Source organism: Amphiura filiformis, unplaced genomic scaffold, assembly GCF_039555335.1.
Source record: "Amphiura filiformis unplaced genomic scaffold, Afil_fr2py scaffold_47, whole genome shotgun sequence".
NCBI classification, from domain to species: Eukaryota; Metazoa; Echinodermata; class Ophiuroidea; order Amphilepidida; family Amphiuridae; genus Amphiura; species Amphiura filiformis.
In genome coordinates this window covers 338,256-356,903 of record NW_027305511.1, presented here as the reverse complement: position 1 = coordinate 356,903, position 18,648 = coordinate 338,256, and the positions used below count along the sequence as shown (strand labels likewise).

General features: G+C 36.1%; 3 protein-coding genes and 1 long non-coding RNA gene across 4 annotated transcripts; 1 reads left to right on the top strand and 3 right to left on the bottom strand.

The window, feature by feature from the left end:
- Window positions 1-718: 718 nt before the first annotated feature.
- On the bottom strand, window positions 719-1,721 carry LOC140144278 (uncharacterized). Its single transcript, XM_072166097.1, has one exon. It carries the CDS (start codon window positions 1,676-1,678, stop codon window positions 848-850), a length of 831 nt encoding a protein of 276 aa, XP_072022198.1. The 5' UTR covers window positions 1,679-1,721; the 3' UTR covers window positions 719-847.
- A 1,901-nt stretch (window positions 1,722-3,622) lies between these two features.
- LOC140144266 (neuronal acetylcholine receptor subunit alpha-6-like) lies at window positions 3,623-10,355 on the top strand. Its single transcript, XM_072166086.1, has 5 exons — window positions 3,623-3,637; window positions 4,387-4,431; window positions 6,009-6,118; window positions 7,895-8,570; window positions 8,882-10,355. The coding sequence occupies exons 1-5, from the start codon at window positions 3,623-3,625 to the stop codon at window positions 8,981-8,983; spliced, it is 948 nt and encodes a 315-aa protein (XP_072022187.1). The 3' UTR covers window positions 8,984-10,355.
- A 1,238-nt stretch (window positions 10,356-11,593) lies between these two features.
- Window positions 11,594-14,689, bottom strand: LOC140144265 (receptor-type tyrosine-protein phosphatase alpha-like). The gene is made up of 5 exons (XM_072166085.1): window positions 14,669-14,689; window positions 13,845-13,973; window positions 13,455-13,627; window positions 12,930-13,062; window positions 11,594-11,777 (listed from the first exon to the last, which is right to left on the bottom strand). Exons 1-5 carry the CDS (start codon window positions 14,687-14,689, stop codon window positions 11,595-11,597), a joined length of 639 nt encoding a protein of 212 aa, XP_072022186.1. The 3' UTR covers window position 11,594.
- Window positions 14,690-14,696: 7 nt separating this feature from the next.
- LOC140144286 (uncharacterized) lies at window positions 14,697-16,035 on the bottom strand. The gene is made up of 3 exons (XR_011857861.1): window positions 15,961-16,035; window positions 15,477-15,550; window positions 14,697-14,791 (listed from the first exon to the last, which is right to left on the bottom strand). It is a non-coding gene; the product is annotated as an uncharacterized lncRNA (long non-coding RNA).
- Between the last annotated feature and the right edge of the window lie 2,613 nt (window positions 16,036-18,648).

Sequence of the window (18,648 nt, the reverse complement as noted above, 5' to 3'; positions counted from 1 at the left end):
CACCAACTACAATGTTTTGCGAATTACTTTTTTCAATTTCTATAAACAACGATTCAGTATACTTCAACTGATTTAGATCATTAATATCATGTCTAATATTATAAGCAATATTCTCATCAACATACATAGATACACCACCGCCTCTCTTGTCATTTCTATTACACAATTCGAGGTTATATCCTCTTAGATGATAGTAATCATGAGGCTTTTCTTTCAACCAAGTTTCAACCAGTCCAATGATTTGAAAGTTTACATCAATTTCTGAGAGTAATTCCTTTAATGCATCAAAGTTTTAGTCAGACTTCTTACATTGCTACAAAGTAATGATAAATTGCTGTTTTTTATACCGGCTGTTTCTTTTAGATTGTCTGTGGAAAAATATTGTGTGTTATTATTACAATCATTTACTTCAAATGCATCATCATTATCAAAAGGATTGTATTTCATGTTATCGAAATGGGATTTCATATATTCAGTATCAGCCGACATGTCCTCAAAACACCTATACAATTCAAGTTGAAATTCACGTTCATCAGTAAAATGATTAAAAGGCAGTGTCAAATTTTCATTACAACTGGAGCAATGCCAATATTTTGTATAGTCATTGCTTCTGAATTCCTTTGCAGATAGGTCACTGCAACATTTGTGAACATATTTAATATGTAGAAACATCATATCATCAGTATGGAACAAATGGTGGATATAAATACAACAGAGGAATCATACATAACAAACAATAACAAACCTTATAGACCTACAGTATCAGAAACACCAGAGATAATATTTACAGGATCTGATACAGGCACTATAATCATGGAAATGGGATGATAGCTAACATCATCTTAAATTACTTTAAGCTACCAGATCTATTTCTTGTTTGCATTGCATGTTTGGGCGAAGTTACATGAGGTTTAGATTTTGACTTAGCTAGCTTTTTCAGATTAGCCACAATGCCTTCATCGACTTCAGGTATTTTCTTAAAGTCGTCTGTGTTTCTTACAAGTATGATCACAGTTTTACCTGGAGCTGAACTTGGAATCGAGGCAAAGATGCGACCATCAATACTCCATGCAGAGACAACACCTGGATGTTTAGCTGTCTTGGATAGCAAGCTTTGATTTTGTTTAGTCAGGTCTTCATGTATAGTAATGCCAGAGCCTTTCAATTTGCTTCTAGCTTTGATAACTTTATTTCTTGGCCTGTAGCTGGTAAATTTGACCAAGATTGCCCTGTGTTTTTTACTACCGTCTTCTGATTCATTCATTTTACCGACTCTATGACTTCTGTCAACATCACTGTCGTTTATAGTGATACCTAATTTCTCTTTTGCCAGGTCTTTTACAATAGTGTCAGTACATTCTTTAAGATGTTCGGGTATGCCTGTCACCCTGAGACTATTACGTCTACTATACTGTTGGATGTCATTTAGTTGTTTATCTACATACTTCATTTGTTGAGACAGGTCTTCTTTACCTACGTTACTCTCTTCCCTGGCAATTTCAAGAGCTTCTACTTTGTTAGAAAGGTCAAATAGATCACTTTCGCATTTCTCTATACGTTGAACAATTTTTTCATCAATGACTTCAGTGATTACATTTTTCAGAAACTCTTTATATTTTGAACTTGACATCATTTTGTCCAGAAAGTCATCTACATCTGGTAGTTTGTTATCAGCCATATTTGACAAATACAATAACAGTACTATGCAACCCAGTGGTATGATAGAGTGAGGAATATAATACACAGTTGTACTCGTAGTACTTACATCTTACAATAGTAAGTTCATACACTTGTTGTATATACAAACATTGACAATGTTATATTCAGCCATATTTGACAATGCAAATACAATAAATATTACACCAACCAGTGGTATATGATAAATAAATACAAAGTTGTACTGAGTAGTACTTACATATTACTATACTACATACACTGGTTATATTATACAGGCATTGGCAATGCAAGTCAATAAGCTTAACCACTACATTGATTTTCCCATTAGATGGGAGCAACGTGTGAAACACGTCTTGACTGGATGAAAATCAATGAAATCAACCTCCCTCCCCTATGTCACAAACAAATGTATGCCACTGCTGCTGCAGCTGCCCCCCCCCCCCTACATACACACACACCCCCACACACTTATGGAGTCCTGCACCGTCATCCCTGATCAAAGGGGCCTGTGCGTTCACATCAGTAGCTGCAGGGGGGAGAGAGAGGGAGAGAGAGAGAGGCAGAGAGAGAGAGAGGAAGAGAGAGCTGGAGAGGAGGGAAAAGAGATGGGAATCCATACGATATGCAATACCATACGATTATTATCAACAAGCCTAGCAAAAAAGGTATTTGGGGAAAAAAAAAGGAAAAAAAGAGAAAGGAGGGAGAGAGAGGGAAAAGAGGGGAGAGAAGGGAAAGAGAAAGAGGGAATCCATAGGCCTACGATATGTACCGGTAGTGCCATACAAGTATTATCAATATACTCGATAATATACTTGACTTCTTGAAGACTTTTGAAATGCTAATTGCACAAAAGCACCTATGTTGTAAGTTCGTTCTGGTATACCAGAACGAAATTCAAATTTCACGATATCTCTGCTAAACGAATTAATCTGCAAGAAATATTTTGAACATTAACATTATGCAGCCAGAGGTTTCCAGTGATATAAAAATCTCGAACATTTTTTGAGAAAAGTGGGGGGATGCTGCTGTGGATCACGAAATGCCCTTTTAAGTCCCGTAGGTCGAAGTTACGTAATAATCGGATTAACTACCATAGCAACAGATAAATAATGGTACAAAGTCAGTGATAAATAAACTTCCCAATTCATTTCGTATAATTTAAACGCTGTCGAAGTGGTGATGTAACAGGATTAACTACCATAGCAACAGATAAATACAATTTTTTAATTGATTGCCCTGCACTACAAGCAGGTTGCACGCACCCACTGTGTATGTCTGCAATCATAGATCGAATACAATACCGCTCTTTTCGAAGATACTAATCTTACAGGTGTGAGAGATTAGCATTTTTTTGACCTTTATGGTTCAAAGCGTAGGTACCGCGTGAGCGTTGTAGTGCAGGACGATATATTAAAAAATTGTATTCATCTTTTGCTATGGTAGTTAATCCTGATACATCATCACTTCGACAGCGTTTAAATTGTGACCAGCTCCAACAAGGAACGGGTACATTTCTTAAAAAGAGTATATCTTCAAAAGTTGAGAGCCGATTGAAATAATCATTTTGGTTTATTAAAGCTAACGATTAAAGGTTTATTTACATACCAAAATATATTTTATCAACTTTTCAGAAATAGGAGAAAAAGAGGGCACAATGAGGGTTCTCTGTTTTTTGGGATACCCTGTATGTATATAATTTTGGTATCATTTCAAAGCTTATTTTTATTCAAATCATTAAATGTCAAATATGCGACTTGTTCTTGGTTTTGTCGGAAGGGGTCACAATTATACAAAATGAATTGGGAAGCTTATTTATCACTGACTTTGTACCATTATTTAGCCAGTATGCATCAGGAATATAAATATGATAAAAAACATAGAAAACAACTTAAATTGTTATTTACTCGATTTAGATAATTATTTCTTCATTGGTAATAATGAGATGTCGATTCCTGCAGTATGTTTGTCCCAAATTGTACCTGCCAAATTAGGCAGCACTACATAATTCCGACACTTGCTTTGGTGGCGGCCACTACGCTAGCCACGTACTGCATCGTGTCCAACGTAAGTTTTGGTTTCTCTTCTGTTCAGAAACCAAAAATCAAGGAATAAAAAGTGGAGATGAACTGGTCTGCAATCATACCACATATGCCAAATTCGCAAACGGGTCAATCCATGCTAATTTAATACTTATACCGCGTGTACACCCAAAATCTTGGATGCTCTTCTACAATTGGTCATGGGTACCGTTTGTACTCCTCAAGGTGAGGTCACAAAAAATCCCCTTTTTGGCTGAAAATGTCCCGACCTTGAGCATTTTGAGCTAAATTGGACATAGCAAGTTATTTTACAAAGTACCTTTTTTTAAAAAGACAATATCTCAGCAACTAAATCAGATATGACTTTCTTATTACACAGTGCTAATTACTAGCTAGTCGTAAATGAGCAGTAGTAAAAACAATGAGATATTTATATTTTGTTTTAGTTTCAGGAGGGGTCAAAGTCAGACCATCTTGTGCTGTTGAACAAAATATTTTCACATTTTCTCGCGGATCAACAGTGATATTTCCATGCAATTTAAGGGTCTTTTAAGGCTGAACTTGTATTAATTATCTGCCACAAAATTTGTCTAAATTTTATAAATTTGCCGTCATAAAGATGTTTCATATCACTGTACAAATAAAAACCATTATGATTATTTCTTAGGAAGAAGCAAATGGCCTGGCGTCTGCTCATGCGTGGTTAAAACTGGTAAGTATTGTTTCTGTCAATATCATTGGCTCCTAGACGTAAATATATCCTAACAGAAAGGCCAAATAAAGAAAACAAGACATTTTTTCCGTGACTGCACAGCAGCATTATGGTTTAATACAAAACTTTAAACATACGAGGGATGGTCAATAAGTTCCCGCAACTATGGTGCATCTCCGCTCATGCATGACTTGGATGACTGTTACTTACCCTGAATACAAGTTTATACTTTTGTCTTTCAAAACAAATATGTATTAGCGATGCTGAATACTTGATTACGTAATACGTAATGATATTAGCATAAACACAATAGTGTATGGACACTGCCTGATTTATGGTCAAGAAAATCTCGCGCCAAATTGAGGTATTGTTACATAATTCCGAATATCTCGAGAATAAAAGTATGGAATCTGGCGCGGTTTTTGCAACTTTGTAGACCGATAACATAGAAATGATGCTGTACTCTTTTTAGATACCATTTTTATTAAAGAAAAGGGATCGTGTTGAATATCTCCAATTTTGAGTAGGCTTTATCACCCATTGTTCTTTACATAATAAGAGATAGAAAGATTAATCGATGACAAAATTGTACCTGGTTTGATCGGGTATCTACTGATTATTAAAAAGGAAGAGCCCAGTGGTGAAATCACAAACATTTCTTTCTTAATGAACCCTTGTTTTCAAAAGGTCTTGTTTTTGTATTCAAAGTAGCACTCCATAGAGAGGCTCTGGATTGAATAAGAAATTTGAATTTCGAAAGGTATGTCTAATTCTAGCATAAGACTTGGTACAGTAATTCACTCACACAGCTACTATTCCGCAAACCTTGTATTAGTCATATTTTTAGCGCGTTTTTGATGAAATTGTACTTTTTTCATAAATTTTTGGTAGTTTCAATCATGCGTACCATCAACGCATGCGCATAATTCTATTTTTATTTCAACAAATTCTATTGTCCTGACTATGATATCTCATATTGTTTTTGTTCTATTTTGGAGATAATTTGGATTCTTTCTTCTACTGTGTGGGCTCTTTTCTCCCGATTTTCACACCATTTTTGTTTGTCGTTAAGGCCTATTTTAGTGAAGTTCAAAGACGGTATCTTTCCTGATCTGTTGACGGATACATTTCTTCTTCACAATTATCAATTGAATATACTCAGATTCCCTCATTCCAAAAATAAGGCTTATAAATTGCTTTGTTCTTTATTTGTGCTTCTTTTTATTACACGTTCCTCAACTACAAATTATTGTGTATTATAATATTTAAAAATTAGAAGATTCTTAGAATGCAAGGAAGAGCACAACAACTGCAAATGAGATTACGTAATTAAAGGTACTCTGATACTAATTGTTGTGTGTTTTGAAAGACAAAGGTACAAACTTTATTGATCGTAAGTAACAGTCATTTAAGTCATGGATGAGCGGAGATAAATATTGGTTGCGGGATATTATTGACCAACCCTCGTAATTCAGAATGCAATTCGATATGTCTGATGTGCTCTCATGTCCCACAAAAATACTGTCCAAATGCTCATACCAGAGCCCTTGTGATAGTTCTTTGTTATATATTTGCAGGGATGGACTGATCATAGATTAGCTTGGGATCCAAATTCATACGATGATATCACTGTAATGCGGGTCAACACAGATGACATATGGATGCCAGACATTGAATTATACAATGGGTAAGGTATTAAATTGGCTTGTTTCGGTCCTAGCCGGTTAATTAATTAATTAGGGTAATTAAAGAAGCTAGTAGAATCATAGGCTCACCACGACAGGATTTCCAGACAGTGTACACTGATCTTTTGTTGAAGAAGCTCACTGATGTGATGGAGGATCCCCAACATATCATATCATCATAACTAAAAAACTGGTCGTATGCAACAGCCGCGTGCAAATACAGACAGATACCTGAACTCATTTGTCCCTCAAGCTATTTTGTATCTTAACTCCAAGTACCGTCGTTAATTAATGTTTTCATACCATTTCTATGGAGTGCCTTTGAATTTCATTGTGCTTTATATAATACCTGTTTTTGTATTATGCTTGGTCTCTAATGTATTTTATTATGATCTCATGTGCATGTAATTTCCAGAAATGGAATAATAAAGTTTAACTTGACTTGACTTGACTTGGTTTGTGTTCCTCTATCACTAAGCAAACCGTCTGGCGACAACCTAATAGTACGTCTTTTCTGATTGGCTGACATCAACTCACTAAAAAATTGAGTTAAATTTTGGCTGTCAATTAGCGCTGGGCTTCAGCGCATGCAGCGGTTGATGGACAGCATATCAAGCATTGGGATATCCATTATAGAACCCGCACCATTCCTCTTGCGTGTAAGCTTTATATTATTTGAGTCCAAACACCGCTATGTAATGCATCATTACTAGTGGAAATTGATTTTTCCACTGAGATGAATTGGATGGACAAAACGGTGAGAATTGAAACTGTAAATATTTCAATGAAACTTTAAACCTATGGGACTGATCGGGGCATGCTTTCTCTTCCAAATGGATGACAAATACTACAATAAGCCAAAAAATTAAGGTACCAGTTATGTTTACCCCTGTCTATCCTACAGATAATGTCATAATTGGAACCAGCAGCCAATAGCAGCATTTTTTAGCTCGAATTTAAGACCTCATTCGTTGAAATTGTTCAAGAAATAAAGACACGGCGATCCAAAACCCCAAGGAAGGTGCCAATTTAAAAGTTGCAGTTTCCTCCATTGCATGCGCTATTGATTTGTATAGAAAGCGTTCGCAAGAACAAGAGAACTATAGCGCCGCACTTCCATTGATTAGCACGTTAAAACTAGCATCATGCTTTCATTGATTAGAACACAAAAGTGCAACTTTTGATTTCGTCTCGTCAGTAGGTTTTAGATCACCGTTTCCCTTAATTCTCAACCAATGTCAACAAATAAGGTCTTGAATCAGAGCTAAAAAGTTAAGGTATTAGCTGCCTGTTTTAATTTTGACATATTTGTCTTTATTTAGGATATACAGAGGTGAACACAACTGGTACCTTAATTTTTGGCTTACTGTAATTATCGTGTAAATAACATGCCACATTGTTTTATGAGAAAATTTAACACGATAATTAGTAAAGCATGCCCGATCGGTCCCGCCGGTTTTAAAATTTCATAGAAATAAGAAAAATTTAAGTTCTAATCATTTTGTCCAATTCTTATCGTTTTTGCACGAATTTTAATTTTAATTTCTACTAGTGCGCTAGGTCATGCATTCGCCAACTCAGACATGCTTGTCGAACACAATATCATACATGATGTATAAAATGATTTTTGAATGTGTTGCATACTCATTACATCATAACCATAATAATTTGAGGGTAAAATTTGAGCTATGATTGTTGGATGGGTGTTAATGCACGGCGTTATTGAAAATGAGTCGATCCTTTAATTGATATGTTTTTAAACTTTCAATTTATTTCAGTGTCAGAGTCACAAAGCTGTTTGACCACAAAACGCTCCTCTACTCAAATGGTTACCAGTACAGTCTCCCGACTTATCAAATTGAGTTCAAATGTCCAATGAATTTACGATATTTTCCTTACGATGAACAAAAGTGCACCCTCAAATACGGTTCCTGGACTCATGACCTCACTTCAATAAACATTACAACGATGTCATCAAAAATCGACTTGGAATTTTTCAATCCATCTGCGGATCTTGTTGTCCGTGACGCCACACCGAAACTAAATTTAATTCAATACCCATGCTGTGCCGAAACCTATGGCGATGTTACATTCACAGTGTACCTGACGCGGAATTCCCAGGCATACAGTGTCAAGCTGGTCCTCCCTTCTGTTCTGACAGGATTCATGATATTGTTGACGTTTTTGCTTCCACCTGCTTCTCATGAGAAGATCACGCTCTGTGGCATCATCTTCCTTGCTCTTCTGCTTCTCCTGGTTTATCTTCAAAGTGTTGTACCAGCAAGTGGTGACACGATATTAGGTGAATACATGGCTTTCGCATTATTCATCGACTTCTTTGCGACGATTCTTGCTGTAGTGTCTTACCACCTGCATGTCAGAAAATCTCACCCGGTAAAGAAGAAGACTGTTGAAGGTGATGACCAGGACCTGAATATTCATACGCCTGCGGAAGTAAGTATATTGTGCACAAAAAAGTATACTAAAAGCTAAACACACCTTCATTTGGGGGTAAAAAAGTCAGAAATTTAAATTTAAACGGGAAAAAAATATGCTCGTCCTTAGACCGCCCTCCTAAATTTGAATGCTTCTGCCGCCACTGCTGAAAAGGAAGATGAACAGGGCACTAGGGGACGTCTCACATGCAACCCCATCTAGTAGGGCTGTGGTAAAACTGTCGATCTGGTTTTATTTTTGCATAGGGCATAATTTATAGTATAAGGCTATGCTGTCAAAAGTATCTATATTTGTTCTTTAATTTTCAGACCAAGCGAGACTGGCTGCAATACTTAGACCTGGTCTCTTTCGTTATCTTCTCTATAGTTTTCGTAGTGGGATTGGCTATTATGCTTGGTCGTCGTGGGTAGTCAACGAGCAATGCAGTAACCGCACGTTATTTTCATAGAACATAACTAAAAAATAATAAATGAAGCGCCCCGCTAGAGTATCTAAGACAACTTAGTTTAATCAGATTTGTGAGCATTAATTCTCTCTCTCTCCTTCTATTTCCCTTAACCATAGAACCCTAAAAAATTGCCCGTCTTTACGCCCAAACGGCGCAAGCTAATTGTAAATCCATCCTTTGTGCTCATTTTAGTGATAACATTTGTACCCCAGCACCTGGGGGTGGGGGGGTGGTGAGTCCCACCATATGTTTCTACAAACGAAATTCAATTTTCCTATACTTTTGTACATAGCCAGAACTTTCAAATTTTGCAAGAGGGCGCTCACATAATGACGTCATAGCGACACTATGTGGGAAATGTTTCATATTGTGATATGGATTTATATCAAAATGTCCAAATTTTAAGTTAGATCGTTTTACCAAATCAGGGCAGTGCTGAGCAGTATCCCATGTATTTTTTGCATGTTCTTCTACTCAAATTGGGTGTGTAGAGTGATCACGCCATACGGACAAATCTGGAGTACTAAACACCGTCCCCTTATAACCCTCGCAGTACCTTAAATGATTCACCCAGCGACTTAGGCGTGATCACATCATAGGGATTCGCCGAGCGCGGTTTTTTAATGCTGTTAAATTGACACATAACAAAAAGTTTGAGTTTTATATTGAAACTTTATTATAATCATTTTTGTCAGCTAACATTGCATCAGACTTTAATATAATAAACCATGGTCCCCTGATATTCAATACTTCAATATTGAAAGAGCTGTAGAATATAAAATTTCATCATGCATAGGCTTCAGAGGTGTTAAAAGATCTAGCCCTTCCTTACATACTAAGAATCTTCTAATTTTTAAATAGTATAATACACAATAAACTGCGTTTTGCAGAAATACTTGTAAATAGTTTATTACATTTGCTGTCACATTCATTAAAGAAACTCGCAAAACTCTACTATGCATATCTTTAATCTTAAAAATATGAAATTGTTTGTAATTATATTGAGTTTAATATAATCATATTTTAATAATCGTAATTTCTACTAACGTAAACTGTGTAACAAAGCGACACTTTTGCTATGTATCAAACTTTCATAAAACTTGATACTATAATCTCATCATTCAAAATCCAAATGCTGATATTCTTCACATGTTTTTTGTTTGCTTTTTGTTAAGCGACCTTCATTTCTGTGTACGGTTGTTATGATGTGATCATTTATTAATTTTTCTAAATAAAAACAATGTTCAATTCTAAACCGGAACAATACCAACAGCTATCACACTAATATACACATATGTTTTTTTAGCTATTTTCAACATAGATTTTCGTTCATATATCAAATTATTCATCCTTTTGTTTTTTTTTTTGGTATTTTTTCTATAAATTGTACATTTGTGTGCAAATTGAGGGCGCTATTTACATATATTTTTTTAATTCTAATTAACCAAATAATATGTTTTATTCCTTACATTTCATGATAAAAAGTGTTTTTGAAAATTTCCTTGTCATTTATAAGTCTTTTTTTTTCTGATGTTCTAATTCCATTGTACAAGTGTCTACCCCTTGTATAAAGATTCAAACAAGATTTAAGATAAATAGCACCATAATTCGCTGACGAGGTGCACGTTAGTATCCATTGGTTACTGGTTCAAGCCTAGGCTCATACACATATTCCGAATTATGAAGCCTTAGGTTTCGTGTTGTGATCATTCCTATCACTGGTTCGTAACAAAAAAAGCGTGAGCCAGTTGACCTAGTAACGGTCATATCGTGCACTACGCCAGCGCATTGATGAACTTTTCTTGAAAATGACTCTGTTTTAAATGTCATCAAACAACCGTGTGTTCTTTATCTTCAATTTTTATAGGCCACTTTGCTTATAAACAGTTTTTTAGTTTAAAATAAGAAAATAAACTGATTGTGCTTTACAACATAATTTACATTAAACGAATTCTTTTAATACAATCATAAAAAAAAAGTATCACAGACAGCTATACAGTGCTCGATACCAATAAATGGTAGAGCTATTTTAAAATATAAACACAGATTTTATAACATTTCACAACACGGTGTTTCACGCAAAGGCGATCTTCAGGTGAATACATATCTTATATAGTTATAACCAGGAAAGGGTGGTACTATGAAAGAAGGACTTAAGTTTCAATAAACAAGGTTTGAGACAATTGAGTTTAAAGGTTTGATATTTATCTGCCGATCCAAAAGTTTATTATTACATTCCCCCCCCCCCCAAAAAAAAACCGGCAAAGGTCTCATTTGTCAATATGAGTTGCTCTTGCACACACTGTGCTACCTCAGAATATACTACCCATTCAGACAAGTTAATTTCATGAGGTAGTTCAAAACACAAGATATCAATTTGTTTTTGATTCAGTAAATGCATATTTATGAGATATTTTAAAACACACGATCTTTTTTGCAAGGTAGTCCTGCGATTGCCTGCTATAAATCAGACCGTATACCATGAAGTATTCTGAACGCTGTCAAGCATACCCTTACCAAGTTATGCTCTTAAAATAGCCTTAGACTGTTTGCAAATATTTGAATGCCAGGCTTCAAACATTAGATGTTTGGAGTTGTAGCATGGTGGTATCTTGCGATGGTGTGTCCACATTAGATTGGAGTTGTAGGATGGTGATGTCTTGCGATGGTGTGTTCACATTCAGTAACTGGTCAAAACTTATCGGCAAGGGTTTCAAATGATGCCACATGCATTCGTAAAGAAATTCATATTGTTCCTGCAATGAAGCCAATGTGTACTTTTGTGTTTTAATATTATGAGAGATGAGCACAAAGAGCATCTTTACGATATGAACCAAACAAAGTATAGTGTGTTTCGTCTTAAGTTGAGAGTAACGCCATGCTGGATTTCTCGGTGGCAGATTTGAATTAGTGCGTTTACGTGTTTGTGCCGCCAGCGTACAGATATATCGCCATTCTACGCCTGTATGCCCAGTGGGATTAAGCTATATCGCGCGATTTGCAACTGAATTTTTACACAGCATACAAAAATGGGCCCTTATTATTGGTCACACGCCACTGATTTTACAGTTGTGGGAGGACAAGATAACAAGCATTTTGACAAATTAGCTTATACATAATTATGTAGTGGAATTGTTTCAAACTGTTTATTTTATTATATTTTGATACACCCTGTATAATAGTATACACGTTTTAAAATATGACACCTGGCAGCTATGGCCTGTTTGCGCTAACCTCGCAATATTATATAATATTTCAATTTGGCGACTTCCTTAACAAAATAGACATCAATTAGACATCTGTGAAGTTGTTGAGCGTAAGGTACTAGGCCTACGTTAAACTTGCCTCCTATAGCGCTACCAGTGTCCCAATATGTACCGACGGCTCTGGCACTGGCCCCTACATATATTCAATAGTTATTTGGTTGGCTGCTTGGTGGGTGCCACTTTTCACAAAGAAGTAGACACAAGACTACCTCAGAACATATCATTTGTAAATGTGATGACGTAAGGAACGACGTTTAGTGTGGTCCTATAAAGCTATCGGTGCCCCGATAGGCACCGATGGGTCTTACTATTGCAATCTGAAACCTCCGTCCGTACACAAACGGATTACGAGCGTAGCAATATTTGATAAGACTGCTGAACGGATACCATAGACTACTTATACGAGTGTAGCATAATGTATGGACGTGATGAGCAGAAGGTACCATGTTGATTTTGGTCCGATAGGGCTATAGGTGCCCCGATAAGCACCGATGTCTCTTTCTATTGCAATCTGAACCATCCGTCCGTACGCATGGATGTATGTTAATATCGGCCCTATAGCGTAATCGGTGTCATGTACCAATTATAGATCTTTCTATCATACCCGCCCCCTTTTCCCGGTGATATGCACCAATGGATTACCTTAGAGCGTAGCATTTGTGGATGTGATGAGCGTAATTTCTTCACGTTATAATACACATCTATGACTCGCTCTACCTGCAGCTGATCCATGATGTTTGCAAGTACACAGAATAAAACACTTCTTGATTCGTCACTACAAAAGAAACACTCAATATTAGCCCAGTCAACCTAAAAATATTGTCCCACTTTTAATAGCACCAGAGCCATTTTAAATGCACCCATCTCGCAAAATCTCACACAAAAACATCAAAATTTAAATTAGTGTTTTAATTCTATATTATCCAAAATGACCGCTTATCATCCATCCTATTACTGAGGTGAAATTTCAAAGTTGATCAAAACCCTACAAATGTATTCGTCTTTTTTTCGCTCAATTCATTTTCAAATTCTGAATTTGTAATGTAATTGTAATGTACTTTCATGAAGTCATTTGGTAACGTCACTGCAACAGAAACAAATATTTTGAACTGGATACTACGCCGAATTGTGTTATATTTTTTCACAATAAAAACTTGGATAACTTACGAGCTGTGTATAATAACACGATGTCTTTCCGGGTTCCCCTGTGATTGGCTGGTCTGCCATATAGCAACCAACCTCAATAAGCCAAGGAAACCTTGAATAGTAGACGGCACGGGGGAGTCTGTCGACCAATCATGGAACTGGAAGTGTTTGATTCGTCGAGATTCAGATGTATCCTATAAAGATGAAAATGAAATGAAAATGCCGAGAAAAATACATTTTAAATTTTTTTATTAAAAATATTTTTATGTGAAATTAATTGCGTTTTGTCATGTCCAGGCCCTATCTGCAATAGCTGATAGACATTTGACAGTTGATGGGGCCTTCGTGCATCAAAAGTATCAAAGCAGTTGAGCGCCTTCACTATGAGTCATGACACTCGTTTACCATTACCTTCCCCTCAGACAGCTTCAGGATCCTTTCCGTTACCACTTGCGAGTCAGTGATCTCCTCTAGTAATTCTATAGTTGATAAGTCTTGTATCATATTTGAATCTTTCTGTGGCACGTACATAGGAGCATTCTGTGAGTGAAAAGATAAGAAAAATATTTTCTGGTTCAAAGGGCTTACATTATATACACGTAGTGTATTTTCCTTTGCCTTCTTTTATTTGGTAAAAAGTCTTTTGCAACAGCCGTCACGAAGTGGCAAAGGCGTTACAGTGACAGAAGCCCCGAACACTTAAAAGTTGAGTAGCAAGTGTAAACGTGATGGTGAAATAAAATAAACAGAAAAGCATATAGCAACGATGACACGTATACTAGAATACAAAGCGGGATCCCTTTAGGCACATCTGATTTGCTTCTATAGCTCCTGATACGTGCCGTGGCTCTGTCAATCGTACCCTGAACATTTGTGCAGTGCTTTCGTTTTTTATTTAAATAAAATCAATAATACTATGCAATTAATGTTAATTATTATGCTTGATACAATTCTTTACATCACCATGATATGAAAGAAAGAGTCATCGCTACATAACCGGGCCCGATAGTGCTATAGGATCAAATTCGATGTGGTGCCTTACAACATTTAAGTCTACAAAGAGTACGCGCGTACCATCAACATAATTTCAACATGTCTGGGTTTTAATGCAGTCGCCGACTATCGGCGAGCGGTTAATCAGTGGCACTGCCTAATACATCACGTCCTGCGCACTAAAAATGTAGTGCTTGAATCTTGTCAAACACAATTGTGCCTTTTATTTGAGGTCTACAAACCTTTGTCACACCATCTAGCATGACTATAGCCTGACTATTACTGGAGTGTACAGCTCGCCATAGTTCCTCCTGGTTCTTCTCCGGACAATTCATCACAAGGAAGGCTTTTGGTGAACGGAAACCCTACGTATAAGATTGGAATTTATACAATAAATATGATCAATATTTGGGGCTCACCCATAGCACAGGGGACTGTATTACAGATCAATTGCAATTAAAATAGCCACCAGTTCCAAGAGGAGTATGTTAATAATAGGACATACTGTGACATAAGGTTGCTATGGTGCTGAATAGATAAGTAGTAGGCCTACTATTGATGGTCATTGTTTAGATGACATTTCATTGTTTTAAATTGTACCCGAGCACTCGGGGAAGGATGTAAAAGGATATCGGGCACGTAAGTGTGCAAACTAGTAGATCTCGTGACACACTTGATATATTGGGGACGCACCCAATGCTGGATCTTTTCAAGTTTTTGTCCCGTGGGTCACAAATAATCATGTGTTTGGCATGGCGCGAAGCAAAGACTGTTAACACTACAACGTTTCATACAAACGAGTACAGTTTCTGATTCGCAGCATCTAAAAAGTGCTTTACATAAATCTTGCTATGAATTTTGATTGTACTTGGTTACTTCATTTAACTGCCCTTCATACTAATCACTTGATCTTCATGTTAAAAGTCATGCAGCATGTAAAGAAAGTGTATTAAGTGAAGTTAAGTTTTCATAAAAATAATAAACGAGACTTTAATTTCACTTTAATATAAGGTAATGTATGATCGCATGAAAATTACACAAAAATGTTACCTCCACAAAGAAAGAACGGAATATGTTTTCATCCCCTGACCATGATGACGTTGTCACCTGTATCGGAAGTCGAGCTTTTAGAAAAACAAAAGAAATGTAAGCAATACAAAAATTAACCTTAGGATTGATATTAAACTGTTAATGAACGACGTTGAGTTGTAAATAAACGCTTCCGTCTGAATGTGTTCCAGCATAAAATGACTGTTGAATGGAAACTCATAACCCTAAACTTCATAGCACGTAAACCATAATGCTAACCCTAAACCTAACCCTGACTCTAATCCTAAATCTGCTTCTAAGCCTAGCATAAATAACCACATTCCTTAACACTAACCATAACCCTAATTCTACCATAACCCTTAACTTAACCCTTTATACCCTAATCATTACCTAAAATGCCTTAAATCCAAGCCATTTTCGGACTAATGAGCTGTTCCCAAATAAGGATATATACATTGATATTAATCGCTTTAATTCGACTTACCGCCGTATGAGAATGCGCCCTCATTTGCGGGTTCTACTTCTTCCCGGATTAGTTCTATCCGAGGTGACGTTGAATCTTGTGTAGGGCGCTGAAGGATTCAAATACATGCGATATAAGATGCCAGTTTATATTTTTTTGCAGTCTTCGCCTTTTTTCATCTTGTAATATTATTATTCTTTTCTCTTTCATTTCCCTTACCGTTTTTCCTTACACCAACAATTGCCCAATAGTAATTGATTTAATTCACCTAATTCCTTAATCACTTACACTTTTTTCTCACTTATTATTGCAATTTAATTGGTTTATAGTGCGTAAAAAGGGCATCTTTACACTGTAGCCTTCCATAGACAATGGGCTATTCCATTTAAAATCCACATTACCCCTGTGGAAGATTTAGGAAATATCTTGCACAGGTGGAGTATGAATTTCAAATGCAATGAACACATTAGGCAGCTTCATTTGAATTTCATACACCCTCTAAGAAAGATTCAACCCGAATCTTCCACTGAGGGAGGGTGAGTTTCAAATGAACTGCCTAATGTGTTCATTCCATTTGAAATTCATACTCCCCTTGTAGAAGATATTTCCAAAATCTTCCACAGGAGGAGTGTAAATTTTAGGGTATTAGACCTGGGATTGACTTATTTTGGTAACTAAACATCACATCATTGTTAGGTTATACATATATGATGGCCATATGGAGAAATACATTTGTGCATAGTTTTATGAATATTAATTTAGCTAATTTGTATAAAAAACCGAGAAACGCCAAAAAATGAGGAGCAAGAACTAAACATCGTATGAAGCTCATTATCAAATTAAAGCTCTCAACAAGATCTGTGCATTGCGCCTATTTTTACAGACTTAAGGGGGTAAGGTTATCAACTATGTCCAAGAATCATGTCATGTGAAAATTTTCGTCATGGGCAACTTTCGTATGGCAGACATTCACATTGAAGTATGTAGGTACATACATACATACATACATATACAATTTATACCGCGCATATTATCTAATTAAAGGTCAAAGCGCCTTTACAAACTACAGCCAAGGCTGGAATAGAAAAAAAAAAAGGTAACATTTTCAAAAGTAGGCTCAATGCACAGATCAGGGATTAAAGCATATTCATTCCAAATTTCAGGCCAGTAGGGGTGTAGTTTTGCTTCCACATTTTTTTGCAATTCCAAAATTGGTGAAAATATGAAATACGAGAAAATTGACTTTCAAGTTTACAAAATCAATAATGAATATTAATTAGCTAATTAACATAATTTTGATGATTAGAATGATTATTTTTACTGTTGTAACAGTTTGATATTCAATGCAACAATATGTTTGGTTTAACTGAGTGCATTTTGGATCTGTAATTAATTTGTATTCAATGATTTCTAAAATATCACTGCTTGAAAACAATAAAATACATAAGAAATAGAATGCATGTATTAATATGGAATAACACTCTTTATGGATTCTTTTCGCATTTTCTGTTGACAGTTTTTCATTTGTAAAATTTGAACGGATTGTTCAATTTTGATCAAATAAAAAGTAAAAAAGAAAGCTGAAGGTTTGGGGTATTTCATACGAAAACCTCAGAAAATGTCATTTTCATCACCCAATCCATAGCCCTATTTAACAACAACACACGGACTTGTATCTCAAAAGTGCACATATCCACACTACAAGTAAACCTTTAAACCACGATCGTATTCCTATCGTCATTTTAACACTTCACATTACATTTTCCTTTAATGTGTGCTTACATAATAATAAACATACCATGGCAGTATTGATGTATTCATCTGGTTCTGCGTGTTCTGATAGCGTTTTACAAGTGTCCAATACTACTGGAACATGCCGTTCAGCTGAAAATAATGTGTTTTTCTTTAAGTTTGCATTTAAATAATATCTCGAAACTAAAAGTCTTCAATTGATGTATAGTTCTGATGGCTCATTTAAATTTTTTGATAGCACAATAGTTAATGAACCATAAGACAAAATAAGCAATGTTTATGAATTTTGATGTTCTCATCTGTTATATCGAAATCCCGAAATATGACATTTAAATATAATATGACTTACCAAGATTTTCAATATCATTCTTTTCATAATCACCGTTACCACCATTCCCGAGCATGAATAGACATTCTAAAGCCTGTATCAATTAAAATCACACATGGTAAAAACTCACTCGCCTATACTATGGTCACGCGATATTTCCAGCTATACGACACTTGTTAAACTACCAATATTTGACAACCAATTGCATCAGGTGAAGATCACTTCCTGGAAAGCTTGACTGAACACGATCATCTGATGTAACGGATTGCCTATCATGACACCTGTCACCAACTGTCAACATTTGACAACCAATTGCCTCAGGTGAAGGTCACTTTCTTTAAAGCTGGACTGAACACGATCATCTGATGTAACTGATTGCCTATCATGAAACATGTTACAAACTGTCAACATTTGACAACCAATTGCATCAGGTGAAGTTCACTTTCTGGAAAGGTGGACTGAGCACGATCATCTGATGTAACTGATGCCTATCACGACACCTGGCACCAACTGTCAACATTTGACAACCAATTGCATCAGGTGAAGATCACTTTCTGGAACGCTGGACTGAGCACGATCATCTGATGTAACTGATTGCCTATCATGAAACCTGTTACAAACTGTCAACA